At 43.5% G+C, this 16,418-nt stretch overlaps 1 protein-coding gene across 2 annotated transcripts in view; it reads left to right on the top strand.

Moving 5' to 3' along the window:
- Nucleotides 1-16,418, top strand: part of LOC311111971 (amyloid-beta A4 protein-like) — a 40,927-nt gene that overhangs the window by 6,987 nt on the left and 17,522 nt on the right. For both annotated transcript variants that reach the window (XM_084154916.1, XM_084154915.1), the window contains exon 2: nt 15,827-15,994. In XM_084154916.1, the coding sequence (XP_084011042.1) occupies nt 15,827-15,994 (168 nt within the window). The remainder of the gene's footprint in view (nt 1-15,826; nt 15,995-16,418) is intronic.

Below are 16,418 nucleotides of genomic sequence, written 5' to 3'. Positions count from 1 at the left end.
ACAGTGGGGAAAAAAAGTATTTAGTCAGCCACCAATTGTGCAAGTTCTCCCACTTAAAAATATGAGAGAGGCCTGTAATTTTCATCATAGGTACACGTCAACTATGACAGACAAAATGAGGGAAAAAAATCCAGAAAATCACATTGTAGGATTTTTAATGAATTTATTTACAAATTATGGTGGAAAATAAGTATTTGGTCAATAACAAAAGTTTCTCAATACTTTGTTATATACCCTTTGTTGGCAATGACAGGTCAAACGTTTTCTGTAAATCTTCACAAGGTTTTCACACACTGTTGCTGGTATTTTGGCCCATTCCTCCATGCAGATCTCCTCTAGAGCAGTGATGTTTTGGGGCTGTCGCTGGTCAACACAGACTTTCAACTCCCTCCAAAGATTTTCTATGGGGTTGAGATCTGGAGACTGGCTAGGCCACTCCAGGACCTTGAAATGCTTCTTACGAAGCCACTCCTTCGTTGCCCGGGCGGTGTGTTTGGGATCATTGTCATGCTGAAAGACCCAGCCACGTTTCATCTTCAATGCCCTTGCTGATGGAAGAAGGTTTTCACTCAAAATCTCACGATACATGGCCCCATTCATTCTTTCCTTTACACGGATCAGTCGTCCTGGTCCCTTTGCAGAAAAACAGCCCCAAAGCATGATGTTTCCACCCCCATGCTTCACAGTAGGTATGGTGTTCTTTGGATGCAACTCAGTATTCTTTGTCCTCCAAACACGACGAGTTGAGTTTTTACCAAAAAGTTCTATTTTGGTTTCATCTGACATTCTCCCAATCCTCTTCTGGATCATCCAAATGCACTCTAGCAAACTTCAGACGGGCCTGGACATGTACTGGCTTAAGCAGGGGGACACGTCTGGCACTGCAGGATTTGAGTCCCTGGCGGCGTAGTGTGTTACTGATGGTAGGCTTTGTTACTTTGGTCCCAGCTCTCTGCAGGTCATTCACTAGGTCCCCCTGTGTGGTTCTGGGATTTTTGCTCACCGTTCTTGTGATCATTTTGACCCCACGGGGTGAGATCTTGCGTGGAGCCCCAGATCGAGGGAGATTATCAGTGGTCTTGTATGTCTTCCATTTCCTAATAATTGCTCCCACAGTTGATTTCTTCAAACCAAGCTGCTTACCTATTGCAGATTCAGTCTTCCCAGCCTGGTGCAGGTCTACAATTTTGTTTCTGGTGTCCTTTGACAGCTCTTTGGTCTTGGCCATAGTGGAGTTTGGAGTGTGACTGTTTGAGGTTGTGGACAGGTGTCTTTTATACTGATAACAAGTTCAAACAGGTGCCATTAATACAGGTAACGAGTGGAGGACAGAGGAGCCTCTTAAAGAAGAAGTTACAGGTCTGTGAGTGCCAGAAATCTTGCTTGTTTGTAGGTGACCAAATACTTATTTTCCACCATAATTTGCAAATAAATTCATTAAAAATCCTACAATGTGATTTCTGGATTTTTTTTTCTCAATTTGTCTGTCATAGTTGACGTGTACCTATGATGAAAATTACAGGCCTCTCTCATCTTTTTAAGTGGGAGAACTTGCACAATTGGTGGCTGACTAAATACTTTTTTTCCCCACTGTACATACAGTGTGGGAAAAAAGTATTTGATCCCCTGCTGATTTTGTACGTTTGCCCACTGACAAAGAAATGATCAGTCTATAATTTTAATGGTAGGTTTATTTGAACAGTGAGAGACAGAATAACAACAAAATAATCCAGAAAAACGCATGTCAAAAATGTTATCAATTGATTTGCATTTTAATGAGGGAAATAAGTATTTGACCCCCTCTCAATCAGAAAGATTTCTGGCTCCCAGGTGTCTTTTATACAGGTAACGAGCTGAGATTAGGAGCACACTCTTAAAGGGAGTGCTCCTAATCTCAGTTTGTTACCTGTATAAAATACACCTGTCCACAGAAGCAATCAATCAATCAGATTCCAAACTCTCCACCATGGCCAAGACCAAAGAGCTCTCCAAGGATGTTAGGGACAAGATTGTAGACCTACACAAGGCTGGAATGGGCTACAAGACCATCGCCACGCAGCTTGGTGAGAAGGTGACAACAGTTGGTGCGATTATTCGCAATTGGAAGAAACACAAAATAACTGCCAAATGTCCCTCGGCCTGGGGCTCCATGCAAGATCTCACCTCGTGGAGTTGCAATGATCATGAGAACGGTGAGGAATCAGCCCAGAACTACATGGGAGGATCTTGTCAATGATCTCAAGGCAGCTGGGACCATAGTCACCAAGAAAACAATTGGTAACACACTACGCCGCGAAGGACTGAAATCCTGCAGCGCCCGCAAGGTCCCCCTGCTCAAGAAAGCACATATACAGGCCTGTCTGAAGTTTGCCAATGAACATCTGAATGATTCAGAGGAGAACTGGGTGAAAGTGTTGTGGTCAGATGATATCAAAATCGAGCTCTTTGGCATCAACTCAACTCGCCGTGTTTGGAGGAGGTGGAATGCTGCCTATGACCCAAGAACACCATCCCCACCGTCAAACATGGAGGTGGAAACATTATGCTTTGGGGGTGTTTTCTGCTAAGGGGATAGGACAACTTCACCGCATCAAAGGTACGATGGACGGGGCCATGTACTGTCAAATCTTGGGTGAGAACCTCCTTCCCTCAGCCAGGGCATTGAAAATGGGTCATGGATGGGTATTCCAGCATGACAATGACCAAAAACACACGGCCAAGGCAACAAAATAGTGGCTCAAGAAGAAGCACATTAAGGTCCTGGAGTGGCCTAGCCAGTCTCCAGACCTTAATCCCATAGAAAATCTGTGGAGGGAGCTGAAGGTTCGAGTTGCCAAACGTCAGCCTCGAAACCTTAATGACTTGGAGAAGATCTGCAAAGAGTAGTGGGACAAAGTCCCTCCTGAGATGTGTGCAAACCTGGTGGCCAACTACAAGAAACGTCTGACCTCTGTGATTGCCAACAAGGGTTTTGCCACCAAGTACTAAGTCATGTTTTGCAGAGGGGTCAAATACTTATTTCCCTCATTAAAATGCAAATCAATTGATAACATTTTTGACATGCGTGTTTCTGGATTATTTTGTTGTTATTCTGTCTCTCACTGTTCAAATAAACCTACCATTAAAATTATAGACTGATCATGTCTTTGTCAGTGGCAAACGTACAAAATCAGCAGGGGATCAAATACTTAATTCCCTCACTGTATGTTGTGAAATTGTTAGACAGTACTTGTTAGATATTACTGCACTGTCGGAGCTAGAAGCACAAGCATTTCGCTACTCCCGCTATAACATCTGCTAATCACGTGTATGCGACAAATACAATTTGATTTGACATACATTCGGAAAGTATTCATACCCCTTGACTTTTTCAAAATTTTGTCACGTTACAGCCAGTCGTATTGCTTGCCGATGAGGTTGTCAAGTGTCGTCATAGGGACACAGTAGCATATCTCGACCAGATGGGAATAGACGTCATCGTCATGGCGATGGCCACGACAACCAGTCTTCCGTTCCTGCTGCAGGGTGTAATTGGAATGTTGGCAGGCAGGATGTGATGAGAAACGAGGGCTGACTGCCCTCTAATCACTGTAACACACTCCCACACCCAACCCACCCGAGGATCCGGTCCCAGAGACTAGCACAGATCGCATTACACACACACTCATAAACACGCAAGCATATGTACACACACACAAACACACACTCTCACTCACTCACTCCAAAGACCAGGCACATGTACCATTACACACTCTCATGCATGGACACTCTCTCACACACACACACACACTGATAGGGTTCAAAGATGAGCTCAGGGTTTAAGTCACAGCAGGCCCTGCTTTGCTAATTATTAGTGAATGTATGTGTACGTGTGCTTGCCTGTTCACGTCTCTCTGTATCATTCTGCCGGTCTTATCTCCAGTCTTATCTAATTCAGTCATCACTGATATCCTTCCGAACTAGTTTCCCATAGTGTCCAACCGGTATTCCAAACAGAATAAGGTTCTATGTCCTCCAGGGCAGTGGTGGAAAAAGTACTAAATTGTCATACTTGAGTAAAAGTAAAGATACCTTACTCCAACACTCAGAGATCATTCACAAACACAATATTTGTGGTTAGTTAGTCCACCAGATCAGAGGCAGTAGGGATGATGGGTGCGTGAATTGGACAATATTGCTGTCCTGCCTGATCATTCGAAATGTAACGAGTTCTTTTGGGTGTCAGGGAAAATGTATGGGAGTAAAAAGTACATATTTTCTGTAGGAATGTAGTGGAATATAAGTAAAAGTAGTCCAAAATATACTCTACTGTTCAAAAGTTTTGGGTCACTTAGAAATGTCCTTGTTTTTTTGTCCATTAAAATAACATCAAATTAATCAGAAATACAGTGTAGACATTGTTAATGTTGTAAATGGCTATTGTAGCTGGAAACAGCTGATTTTTTATGGAATATCTACATAGGCGTACAGAGGCCCATTATCAGCAACCATCAGTCCTGTGTTCCAATGGCACGCTGTGTTTGCTAATCCAAGTTTATCATTTTAAAAGGCTAATTGATCATTAGAAAACCCTTTTGCAATTATGTTAGCACAGCTGAAAACTGTTGTGCTGATTAAAGAAGCGATAAAACTGGCCTTCTTGAGACTAGTTGAATATCTGGAGCATCAGCAATTGTGGGTTTGATTACAGAATCAAAATAGCCAGAAACAAATAACTTTCTTCTGAAACTCGTCAGTCTATTCTTGTTCTGAGAAATGAAGGCTATTCCATGCGAGAAATTGCCAAGAAACTGAAGATCACGTACAACGCTGTGTACTACTCCCTTCACAGAACAGCACAAACTGGCTTTAACCAGAATAGAAAGAGGAATGGGAGGCCCCGGTGCACAACTGAGCAAGAGGACAAATACATGAATGTCTAGTTTGAGAAACAGACACCTCACAGGTCCTCAACTGGCAGCTTCATTAAATAGTACCCGCAAAAAACCAGTCTCGACGTCAACAGTGAAAAGGCGACTCCGGGATGCTGACCTAGTCAGAGTTGCAAAGAAAAAGCCATATCTCAGACTGGCCAATAAAAAGAAAAGATTAAGATGGGCAAAAGAACACAGACACTGGACAGAGGAAGATTGGAAAAAAGTGTTATGGACAGACAAATCGAAGTTTGAGGTGTTCGGCTCACAAAGAAGAACATTTGTGTGACACAGACCAAATGAAAAGATGCTGGAGGAGTGCTTGATGCCATCTTTCAAGCATGGTGGAGGCAATGTGATGGTCTGGGGGTGCTTTGGTGGTGGTAAAGTGGGAGATTTGTACAGGGTAAAGGGGATCTTGAAGAAGGAAGGCTATCACTCCATTTTGCAACGCCATGCCATACCCTGTGGACGGCACTTGATTGGAGCCAATTTCCTCCTACAACAGGACAATGACCAAAGCACATCTCCAAACTATGCAATAACTATTTACGGAAGAAGCAGTCAGCTGGTATTTTGTCTATGATGGAGTGGCCAGCACAGTCACCGGATCTCAACACTATTGAGCTCTTGTGGGAGCGGCTTGAAGTGCCCATCAAGCCAATCCAACTTGTGGGAGGTGCTTCAGGAAGCATGGGGTGAAATATCTTCAGATTACCTCAACAAATTGACAACTAGAATGCCATAGGTCTGCAAGGCTGTAATTGCTGCAAATGGAGGATTCTTTGACGAAAGCAAAGTTTGGACACAATTATTATTTCAATTAAAAATCATTATTTCTAACCTTGTCAATGACTACATTTCCTATTCATTTTGCTATATTTCCTATTCATATTCAAACTAATTTAATGTATGTTTTCATGGACAACAAGGACATTTCTAAGTGACCCCAAACTTTTGAACGGTAGTGTAAATAGTAAAGTAAAGATGCCCAAGAAAATGACTTAAGTAGTATTCAAATCATTTTTACTTATTTACTTTAAACCACTGCTCCATTGGTGTAAAACATAGCAAAATGTTTTTGGAACTGAAAGCAAAATAAGCATTTCTTATTGGACAAGTTTAGGTCCTTCCTTTTTCTGTCTGTTTTCTCCCATTTTGGTATTTAATGAATATGACCCAGCACCTAGAATAAGTCAGTCTGTCAATGTTTTTATACAAGGCCTCTGGCTATTTCTCTTTCCTCCCCAGTCATTGTTGATGTGTCTTCTCTTTCTCTATACGGCCTGGCTGCATCTAAAATGGCGTCCTATTCCCTTTAAAGTGCACAGCTTTTGACCAGAGCCCATTTCAAACACAGCCAGGGAGCTAAACAGACCATAGAGTGGTACACTAGTAGTGCGCTACATAGGGAATATGGTGCCATTTCGGATGCACTCTGTGTCTCTGGTGGGTAGAGACAGGCAGAGGACACTCTCCAGACTCTCCTGTGTCCGTACACTCTCCAGACATAATTGCTGATCTCAGGCGACACTTGCGCCGCCAGGGGGTCTCCCTAGGTCTGAAATCTGATCTCAGATCCCAGTGGCAGGCCTGGGACACTCTGATAACACCTCACCGCAACAGCCACAATTAATGTTGCCCCGGGACTGTTGGACTGGTTCACAGAACAGGGCCCAGGAGGATTAAATCGAAGTGTGTGTGTGTGCATGCGTGCAAGTGTGTAATGATATTATACACTTGGTCTTCGGTGTGTGTGTGTGTATGCGTGTATGTACAACACTGCACGTGCATGCACATTATGCATATGAGTGCATGTGTGTTTTCATGCTAATGTGAATAGAATGACAAAGCAGAGGGTGGACCCAGCCAGAAGAAGAATTAACCCCCGGTCAAAACCCTCGAGATCCCCTTGCAAACCAATGGGAAGCACCCTATACCCATTGGTAGAGCTAGTGGAACAGTCAGTGACCCACCAATAATAGCATAGCGACGGAGATACACACATAGAGACACATTCTCACTGGACAATAGGTACCAGGCATGTTTTCTGTTTAACCAAACGAGTCAATACTGAGACAATGTCTATGTGGCTCTCAGATACAATACGGAGCAAAGATCATATGTGCTTAAACATGTGTGATAGAGACCTGGTATGTTTGTCTGGTTTCAATATAGGTCACTGAACGAGGTCACCCGACTGAAATGCGTCCATGATCCAATTCAATCAAAATAACTTTATTTATCCTGTGTAGGGCTGACCCCATTTAGTCGACTGGAGGATTGTTTGGTTGACAGGCTGTTGGTCGGCCGAGAATTGTTTTTGTTGAGCAGTTGCAAAAAAACAAAAAAAAACATTTTTATGGCACGGATATATTGACACACGTCTCAGTGGACTAATCAATTGCGGAGGCCGCAGGGATGGCACACCAGTATCACCAGTAGTACATTTACCATTCATTTCCATAATTTCTAATCCACAATGTTTGTTTGGTTACGGTAATTTCTGTTAATGCAATATACCCAGGTCTGCTTCCTTTACACACTATCATAGAAAAACTATCAACGTGGCATCTTCTCTCTGTGTTATGGTGGATTTGTAAGCATGTCGACAGTACGTTCCTACTAGCACCAGCCACTAGCTGGCTAGGCGCAGTCCAAAGATTATACGTGGGTATAGGATTGACTGGCTTTATTTTCAGAAACGGACACTGTCTGTTTCATGGCTCACTTTTTAGGAAGTAGCACACAGAGGCAAATCTTCCCTGTGTTTTCAGGCGGTGGCCGCCTCTATTGTAATGATGTGTGTTCTAGTTTCCATGGCATCAACATTTTGCTGGTTGAGCTGTGTGCAACTGGGATCATTAACCAATGCAGTGCACCAGGGCCAAAGGCATGATTGATGACGGCAGTCTCCACCAGTGCTGTGCTAGTAAGGCTAGCACCAGTAGTACCAAGCTTTGGATTAAGGTAGATTTACATTGGGGAGTACTGCCACTTATATGTGAATTAGACTTCGGAGCAGTCTGGCCGCATGTCGAATGCCTTTCTACCCGATTCTAACAGAGATTTGCCCGATGTGCTATCACTTTACATTTGGTGTGCCGCAGTTGACCATTGCACAGGTATAAATTGTTTGTTGGCCGTGTGGGGGAAAACTCTTGATGTTGCGAGCCGGGACTGTTATTCCCGCATTTCCCTCATTTTAAATTAAGCTTAAGTCTACTGTATTAGCCTTTTACGGTGTGCTTACGACAACAGTACATAGGTCTATGTTACCTCCATAATGATCCTATATGGGGTACTTTACATGCAATATCTAGTTCGATGGTGCAGTAGTTAGAGAAGAGTATCTTGTTGTGACAGCAGCAGGAGGGTACTGTGGGTGGTATCAGTGTGGATTGGGCCCACTGTGGGATATCTCGGCCAGGCAGCTCAGCGTAATCCCCCGCCCAGATTACTGCCGGCAGGCTGGCCAGCCGATAGATGAGATTGCAATTCTGGCGAGGCGATGGATGAGAGTGGGCAGAGGCAAGTGAGGGAGCAGGCGGCTCAGGGAATGCCCTGTCTCCTCTCATAATGTACACTACTCCTCTGTTCTATTTTTCTCTTTCGCTTTCTCTCTCTCTCCCTCCTTTCTTTTCTCTCTCTCATGTTTTGAACCCTGCACCTAGGAAAACCATTAGATGTGTGTACACTATTTCCCCTCAACCATTACTGTTCTACCTCTCCCGACTGGTTTGTGCTCCAGGGTGAAGTTTTCCCTAGGTACATATCTAGGATCTGCTTTCCCTCCCCCAATCCTAACCTTAACCAGGAAATACAAAGCTGACCCAAGATCAGGGTCTAGGGGCAACTTCACCCTACTCCACTGGGGCTCATAGTTTATACACCTTACGTGCATCACCTTACTTGAACCTCATACGCACAAAGCCTCATTGTCCATTTGTATCCCGCCCTCTTTCGTCTCTCGCTTTGTTGCTTTCTCTCTCTTTCTTCACCTTTCCATTCTAAACTGCTAAATGACTAAAATGTAAATGTAAACAGTCTGATTTATAAGACTGCAGTGGGATTTGGCTGCTTCCCAGGCCTGCCCCCCAACTGTTTGCAGAGGGATGGAGAAGAGAGGGAATAGAGGAAGGACATGATTTACAAGGCAAAAACAGATGAGGTGATTTTGAATACTGGAAGTGGTTGAGAGAGAGTGCGAGGGAGAGAGAGCAATATCCCTTTAGTATTCACACATCAGAGCAGCGGGTAGGTCTAAAAGCAATATTGGGGATTGCTCCACCTAGGCCTCTGTTCCAATTTCTTCACATTTAAGACACTTAACATCTAAGTGATAAGTAGGGGGGGGGGGGCATGGAACTGGGTCAAATTTCAATCACATTATATTCTAAAGTCCTTTTTACATCAGCAGTTGCCACAAAGTGGAACTGGGTCATCGTAGTCTTTCTATAACAATAACCTTTTTCACACTATTGTGTCAACCTGAACTGTGCTCTTTTGGCTCGCTTTCCAGTGAGTACTGATTGGGACGATGGCCAGCCTGCTTTTGTTACTAACTGCTTTTTTCCAGCATGATTTAAGTGGGGCATGGCAAGCGAACTATGCCTCTATTCACTTTGGGCTGGAAACAGATATGTTATGGGGCCAGCTACGCTCGCTTTTAGCGACTGGAACTAGCCATGTGAAAATACAATATCCAAGCAATATGGTTTGGGTTGGGACGAAAATGTGGGTATAGGAGCGTCGTGTCAAATCTGACCCTATCTACTCCAGGGTTCTCCAACTCCAATCATGGGTGTGCAGACTTTCGATCCAGCCCTGCAGTAATGCACATTATTCAAATATTAAACTAATAAAGGTTGTCTCTCTGGACTGGAATTAGCTGAATCAGGTTTGTTAGTTACTGCAGGGCTGTATCAAAAGCTGAAGTTGGAGAACCCTGTTCTACACCATTGATTTCTTATAGAGCAGAACTAAGATTCTCATCTTGCACACACATTTACATTTACATTTTAGTCATTTAGCAGACGCTCTTATCCAGAGCGACTTACAGGAGCAATTAGGGTTAAGTGCCTTGCTCAAGGGCACATCGACAGATATTTCACTTAGTCAGCTCGGGGATTAAAACCAGCGACCTTTCGGTTACTGGCACAACGCTCTTAACCACTAAGCTACCTGCCGCCCCACATCACAAGGGAGGCGTACCTTTCCACTACTGTAAATATACAGAAAAAAAATGACATGACTGACAAGCAGATGTTTCAGCTAACTGCAGACCTACCCACTGGGCAAAGACGTCATTTCAACGCCTAGTTTTGATTTACAATTGATTGAGTTGTCAACTAACATGAATTCAATGTGAAATCAACAGAAATGTTATAGGTTTAAAGTTGAGTGAAAACACACAACAATTTCCGAAAAACCTTTTACGTTGATGACTTAATGCAAATCCAATCAGTTTTCCACGTTAATTCAAAGTCATCACATTTTCTTGTTGAAATGACATGGAAACAACGTTGATTAAACCAGTTTGTGCCCAGTGGGTAGGGTCAGTTTCCCTTTCCTCAAACCTTACTAGATCAAATTTTATTGGTTGCGTACACTGTTTGATGAAATAAGACACAAATGACACACGAGGGAGCCAGAGATCAAGATAACCAGAATAAAAAAAACCTGACCCGACCATCCTCCTCCTGCTGGCTTTCGCCGATTCTGACGTTACTCTCCTAAAGTTGCCGGTAATAGGCTACACAAGGAGTCTGCAACCTTTTGCATGTGGAATGATAATTTATCTGACCATTTCTACTGATCTGTGTGCCAGTTATGATTTTCATATGCACATTTTTGTGGAACTGTTTCATTTATAATAACGTCTTCGTATCTCAAAACTATGTCATGTGGTTAGTCAAATTCTATCTAAATAAAAATTATACAAACCTAAAAAGTAACTTCTATTGCCATTTACAAATACATAAAGCCAACAAATAAAAACATTGCAGCCTGGAGGTAAAAAATATCCTGATTTAAAAAAAATATATATATATCCTATAAATCACGCATGGCCTATCTGCAACAACCTTGAAACATTGTATCAACTATTAACTTGGGTCCGGCCCGAAGCTCACAGCATTGTATAAAATATTTTGGGCCCTCAGTTTCCCGCGCCAGTGAGCTTGGGACAGACACAGCTGTAGGCTGTTTGTGCAAGGGATAAGAGGTCATCAGGTAGGCCTATTTTATGATGTTTCCACTGGATCAGAGAATGACATTTTTCCTTTTCACACAGAGTGGTTATCAAAAGGGAGAGCGCTAGAAAGATTTTGTCATTCTCAATGGATGTAAAAACAGACTTCATTTGCTTGCTGTTTGAGGTGAAGAAAACATTACTTTGAGAAGCTCCACAGCTCATTAGTGGTGTTGAGTTAAGACAATCAGAAATACTATCAGATCCCTAATTGAGCACATTTAAATGCATGCGTGCAGGCCAGGTAGCCTATAGGCCTAATTCTACGTGTAATCAGGTGCGTGTCCTTACTCAACATTGACAGGAGTGCTCCAAACAAAAGACAATGACTAAATTGACAACTCGTAAATGGAATGAAATAAACCAAAACTTGTTTCTCACAAGCATAGGTTGTGCGCTCCTAACAATGAGAACGGTAAAAGACTGGAATAATAAAATATTGAATGCATTAACAGAAATTACATGCTCCCAAGGATGAACCAGACTTGTGGAGGTCTACAATTATTTTTCTGAGGTCATGGCTGATTTATTTTGATTTTCCCCTGATGTCAAGCAAAGAGGCACTGAGTTTGAAGGTAGGCCTTTAATGTCAATTAGCCTATCAGAAGCTTCTAAAGCCATGACATCATTTTCTGGAATTTTCCAAGCTGTTTAAAGGCACAGTCAACTTAGTGTATGTAAACTTCTGACACACAGGAATTGTGATACAGTGAATTATAAGTGAAATAATCTGTCTGTAAATAATTGTTGGAAACATGACTTGTGTCATGCACAAAGTAGATGTCCTAACCGACTTGCCAAAACTATAGTTTGTTAACAAGAAATTTGTGGAGTGGTTGAAAAACAAGTTTTAATGACTCCAACCTAAGTGTATGTAAACTTCCGACTTCTATTGTAGAAGCTGTTTTTCAGTCTCTCAGTCCCAGCTTTGATGCACCTGTACTGTCTCCACCTTCTAGATGGTAGCGGGGTGAACAGGCCATGGCTCCGGTGGCTAAGGTCCTGACTCCTTGCTGATCTTATTGGCCTTCCTGTGACACCTGGTGCTGTAGATGTCTTGGAGGGCAGGCAGTGTGGCCCAAGTGATGTGTTGGGCTGACCGCACCACCCTCTGGAGAGCCCTGTGGTTGTGGACAGTGCAATTGCCATACCAGGTGGTGATACAGCCTGACTGGATGCTCTCAATGGTGCATCTGTAGAAGTTTTTGAGGGTCTTAGGTGCCAAGCCGAATTTCTTCAGCCTCCTGAGGTTGAAGAGGCACTGTTGCGCCTTTTTCACCACACTGTCTGTGTGGATGGACCATTTCAGGTTGTCAGTGATATGCATGCCGAGGAACTTGAAGCTTTTCACCTTCTGTACTGCAGACCCGTGGTTGTGGATGGGGGCGTGCTGTCCACAATCAGCTCCTTCATTTTGTTGACATTGAGGGAGAGGGTATTTTCCTGGCACCACTCCGCCAGGGCCCTCTCCTCCCTGTAGGCTATTTCGTAATTGTTGGTAATCAGGCCTGCCACTGTTGTCTGCAAACTTCCTTTACCACCTGGGGTCGGCCCATCAGGAAGTCCAGCACCCAGTTGCACAGTGTCCTGGACCTTAACCATTCAGCACAAAACTGCCTCTAGGGTCATGATCATTTTGCACCAAATCGAAAAACTGACTGAAACGCGGAATGACTTCCCGAAGTTGTCCAATAAGAAACACTCATTGTCGTTTTCCGTTGCAAAAAGTTTTTCTACGGTGTGCCTTAATGAATACGACTCTGGTCTGTGCTTACTGCTTATCAACGGGCAACCAGTCTATGAGTTGGAAATTGAATTTCGACCCGGTTCCTGAGTGCATCCCAATAATATATCCTTCCTCCTGAAGCATTGGATTGGTATAGACATGGGCTAGAGGGTGTTTCTATATACCAATAATTTCCTTTCAAATCTATGAAGGGAAGTGCACAATTTGGGAGGATGGAGAGATTATTGGGACTCACTTATTGATCCCCAAAGTCAGACAAACTCATGGATACCAGTTTTATGTCTCTGCCAGCAACGTTCTATCTATCGCATTATGGCGTCTGTGAATGCACGGGCCGCTCCATTGAGACATATTACAACACTGCAATCTCTATACGACAATGGGACAAAGAATGAGGAAGTGGATTATGATTATCTCGTTTATGATTATCAGTCAAATTTATGAATTTATAAAATATTGATTACTATATATAGCTTTGAAAGACTATATATGACCAACCACCCAGCTTTGGAGTAGTTGGAAGGTCTATTTCCCTGCTTTTGAGAGGCGCTGGCTATTGTACCGGGAGACTTCTAGCAATTGCCCTAAGCTAGCGATATGCTAACTTCAATAATTTCCAAACTGCACGCAGAGACATAAAAATGGTATCCATGAGTTCGTCGAAGTAAGTAGAAAAACGACCTAAATCTTGGAATCTTACAGAATCCCTTTAACCCTGCACTTTGAGAGTTGTGTGGGGAGTTGATCCTCCACCCCTAAGCATCCCCTCTCCGGCTCCCAGATGGCAGTGTAGGAATTGGGTCCCGGTTCCTATGTCACCTCCCTCACACCCTCTGCGGGGTCTGTATACAACTGGATGTATCCGGTTTTCAGGGGAAATGGAAAGCGAGCCTTTGACGCGACTTCCGCTTTTGGACATTAACAAGGCGACACTCCTTCTTAACTCCTCCACATTTACTGCGTTGGTTGAACAGAACCTCTCCCAACAGTAGATTGTTTCTCGTCAGGACCAAAAAGAAAGAAACACCGCTCAGGCATTTATGTTACGCCTGCTACGTTAGGTTACTTCCCTCATTACAGATGGCAGGGTGTTAGCTTTGCTGGCCTCGTGCTAAGAGACCGAGGAGAGGATTTCACAACCTGTATGTGTGTGAGGGATTTGCATGGCGCTAGGGCATGTGGCCTAGCAGGTTGGCGTTAAGGACATGAATTTCTTTAGGCGACACATCCATCCCTCATAGAACTACACTGCAATCTGATCTGTCCGAGTGTGTGTTTGTGTGAGTTCGTTTTTGTGTGTGTAGACGTGCATGCCAGAATGTGGGCATGCACAGTGCACTGAGTGTGTGTGCATATGAATGGGCGTGTGCGTGTGTCTGTGTGAATGTGTGTGTGTGTGTGTATGTGGATAAGGATTACATTGTGCATTAGCTCAGAAGAGAATCAAGTCCATTCACAGTATGTCATCCTCGACTTCACAAACATTTGTTTTACTGCCAAACCACTAACAAGATTATAGAAAAACACAATGCAAACAGTCTCTCTTTCTCTCCTCTCTCTCTCTCATTCCCTAGTACAATGCTGTCTTTCAGTCTTTCGTTTGTCCCCACCTCCTTTCTTACAGGATTCTCATTATAAAACCTCCTTATGGACACACATATGCACAAACACACACTCACATACTCGCAGAGATACATGTACACACATCGATACAGTTACATAATATCATTAGTACCTGTGAATAGGCATTGGATGGACAACAAAGGCACACACACACGTGAGCCAAGCCAAGCATGCATACCCTTTGGCAGGCTGGCATACTACAGTACATGTTCTTTCTCAGTGCTGCCACCTGTGGGATATCGAGGATACGTGCATGTGTGTTTGTGTCTATGTGTGTGCTGTGCGTGCATGCAGTCCAATGTGCCTGCGTGCGTGTGTAAAAGCTTGATAGGTTTGGGGACGTTTCGTAAGAGACTGCAGTGGTGCTATGGGTTTGTCAATCACAATTCAGTAGGGAAGTCTACAGTAGAGAAATCCTTTCTCTCACCATCAAAGCTCCTCAAAGAAATCCTCTCCTTTTACCATTGATGGGTGTAGTGTGAATTTGCCCCTAGGACGCTGATCTTGGGTCAGTTTTGTATTTCCCCCACAAATCGTTAAGGTTAGGATTGGGGGAGGGGAAGCTGATCCTAGATCTGTACTGAGGGGAAACCTCACACCGGAGCCTCATTGATGTAACAAGTCAATGCCTGAAACGGCACCCAAACTCTAATCTGTGCCTGCATCCCAAAGGGCACTCTATTGGGCCGTGGTCAAAAGTAGTGCACGAATAAAGGGGCTATATCTCCTCCCTCAACCCTTTGTCTTTTCCCCGCTAACACCTCAAGTCATCTTCCCCCTATTTTCCCATCTTTGTTCTCCTCTTATTCCTTCCTCTCCCACTTTTCTTCTTTAATCATTACCCCATTCCCTCCCTTTCTTACACATTTTCAGTTTTTTCTCCAATCTTCCATTCCTCTATTCCTTCTGTCCATCCCATCTCTACATCATTATTACATTTTTTATGAAAATGTATTTTTAAACCTTCTTTGTATTATATTGTGCTATGTGTCATGATTTGCCAATTATTTGTGGAGCTTATGTTAGAAACTGCTGCCATCTTGAATAAGGGTCCCTGGCAAACAACAATGACAGTAACCTGTATAAATACAAGTTCAATGAAAATAACCTATTTAGTAAAATGTTGTATCAAGTATTTTTTGCTGACCATTTGGGTTTCTCACTTCTTCTCGCACATGCCTACCTGTATAGCTGCCATTGGCAAATTGTAATACTACAGAACGAGAGTAAATGAACAATTCTCTTTTTGTCTCTCCTCCCTCCACCTCCCCTCCCCTCCCTCCTCTCAAGGTGCCGACGGACGGTGGGATGGGCCTGCTGGCGGAGCCCCAGGTGGCCATGTTCTGTGGGAAGCTCAACATGCACGTGGATGTCCAGAGCGGCAAGTGGGAGTCGGACCCCTCCGGCACCAAGAGCTGTATCGGCACCAAGGAGGGCATCCTGCAGTACTGTCAGGAGGTATGGAGATTGGGGTTGGATACGATATGATACGATACAATACCTTAATATATAATAATATAATGTATGCCATTTAGCAGACGCTTTTATCCAAAGGCGACTTACAGTCATGCGTGCAAACATTTTAGCAGATACCCATAGACTTCCAGTCATTGCGCTACACTCTAGTCAGCATTGGCTTGCGAAACTACCTCTAACTTCCTTCATACTGGACGCAGAGACATACAAATGGTATCCACGAGTTAATCTGACTCTGGAGAAGTAGATAAAGTGCCTCATTGCCAAAATCCCGAAGTATCCCTTTAAGAGTGTTGGGCCAGTAACAAAAAGGTTGCTGGTTCGAATCCCTGAGCCGACTAGGTGAAAAATCTGTTGACGTGCCCTTGAGCAAAGCACTTAACCCTAATTGCTCCAGGGTCGCCAT

This window comes from Coregonus lavaretus (genome assembly GCF_964263955.1).
Source record: "Coregonus lavaretus genome assembly, chromosome: 38".
In the NCBI taxonomy this organism is placed as follows: Eukaryota; Metazoa; Chordata; class Actinopteri; order Salmoniformes; family Salmonidae; genus Coregonus; species Coregonus lavaretus.
The sequence above is the reverse complement of the archived record's forward strand: the minus strand, read 5'-3'. Positions and strand labels throughout refer to the sequence as shown.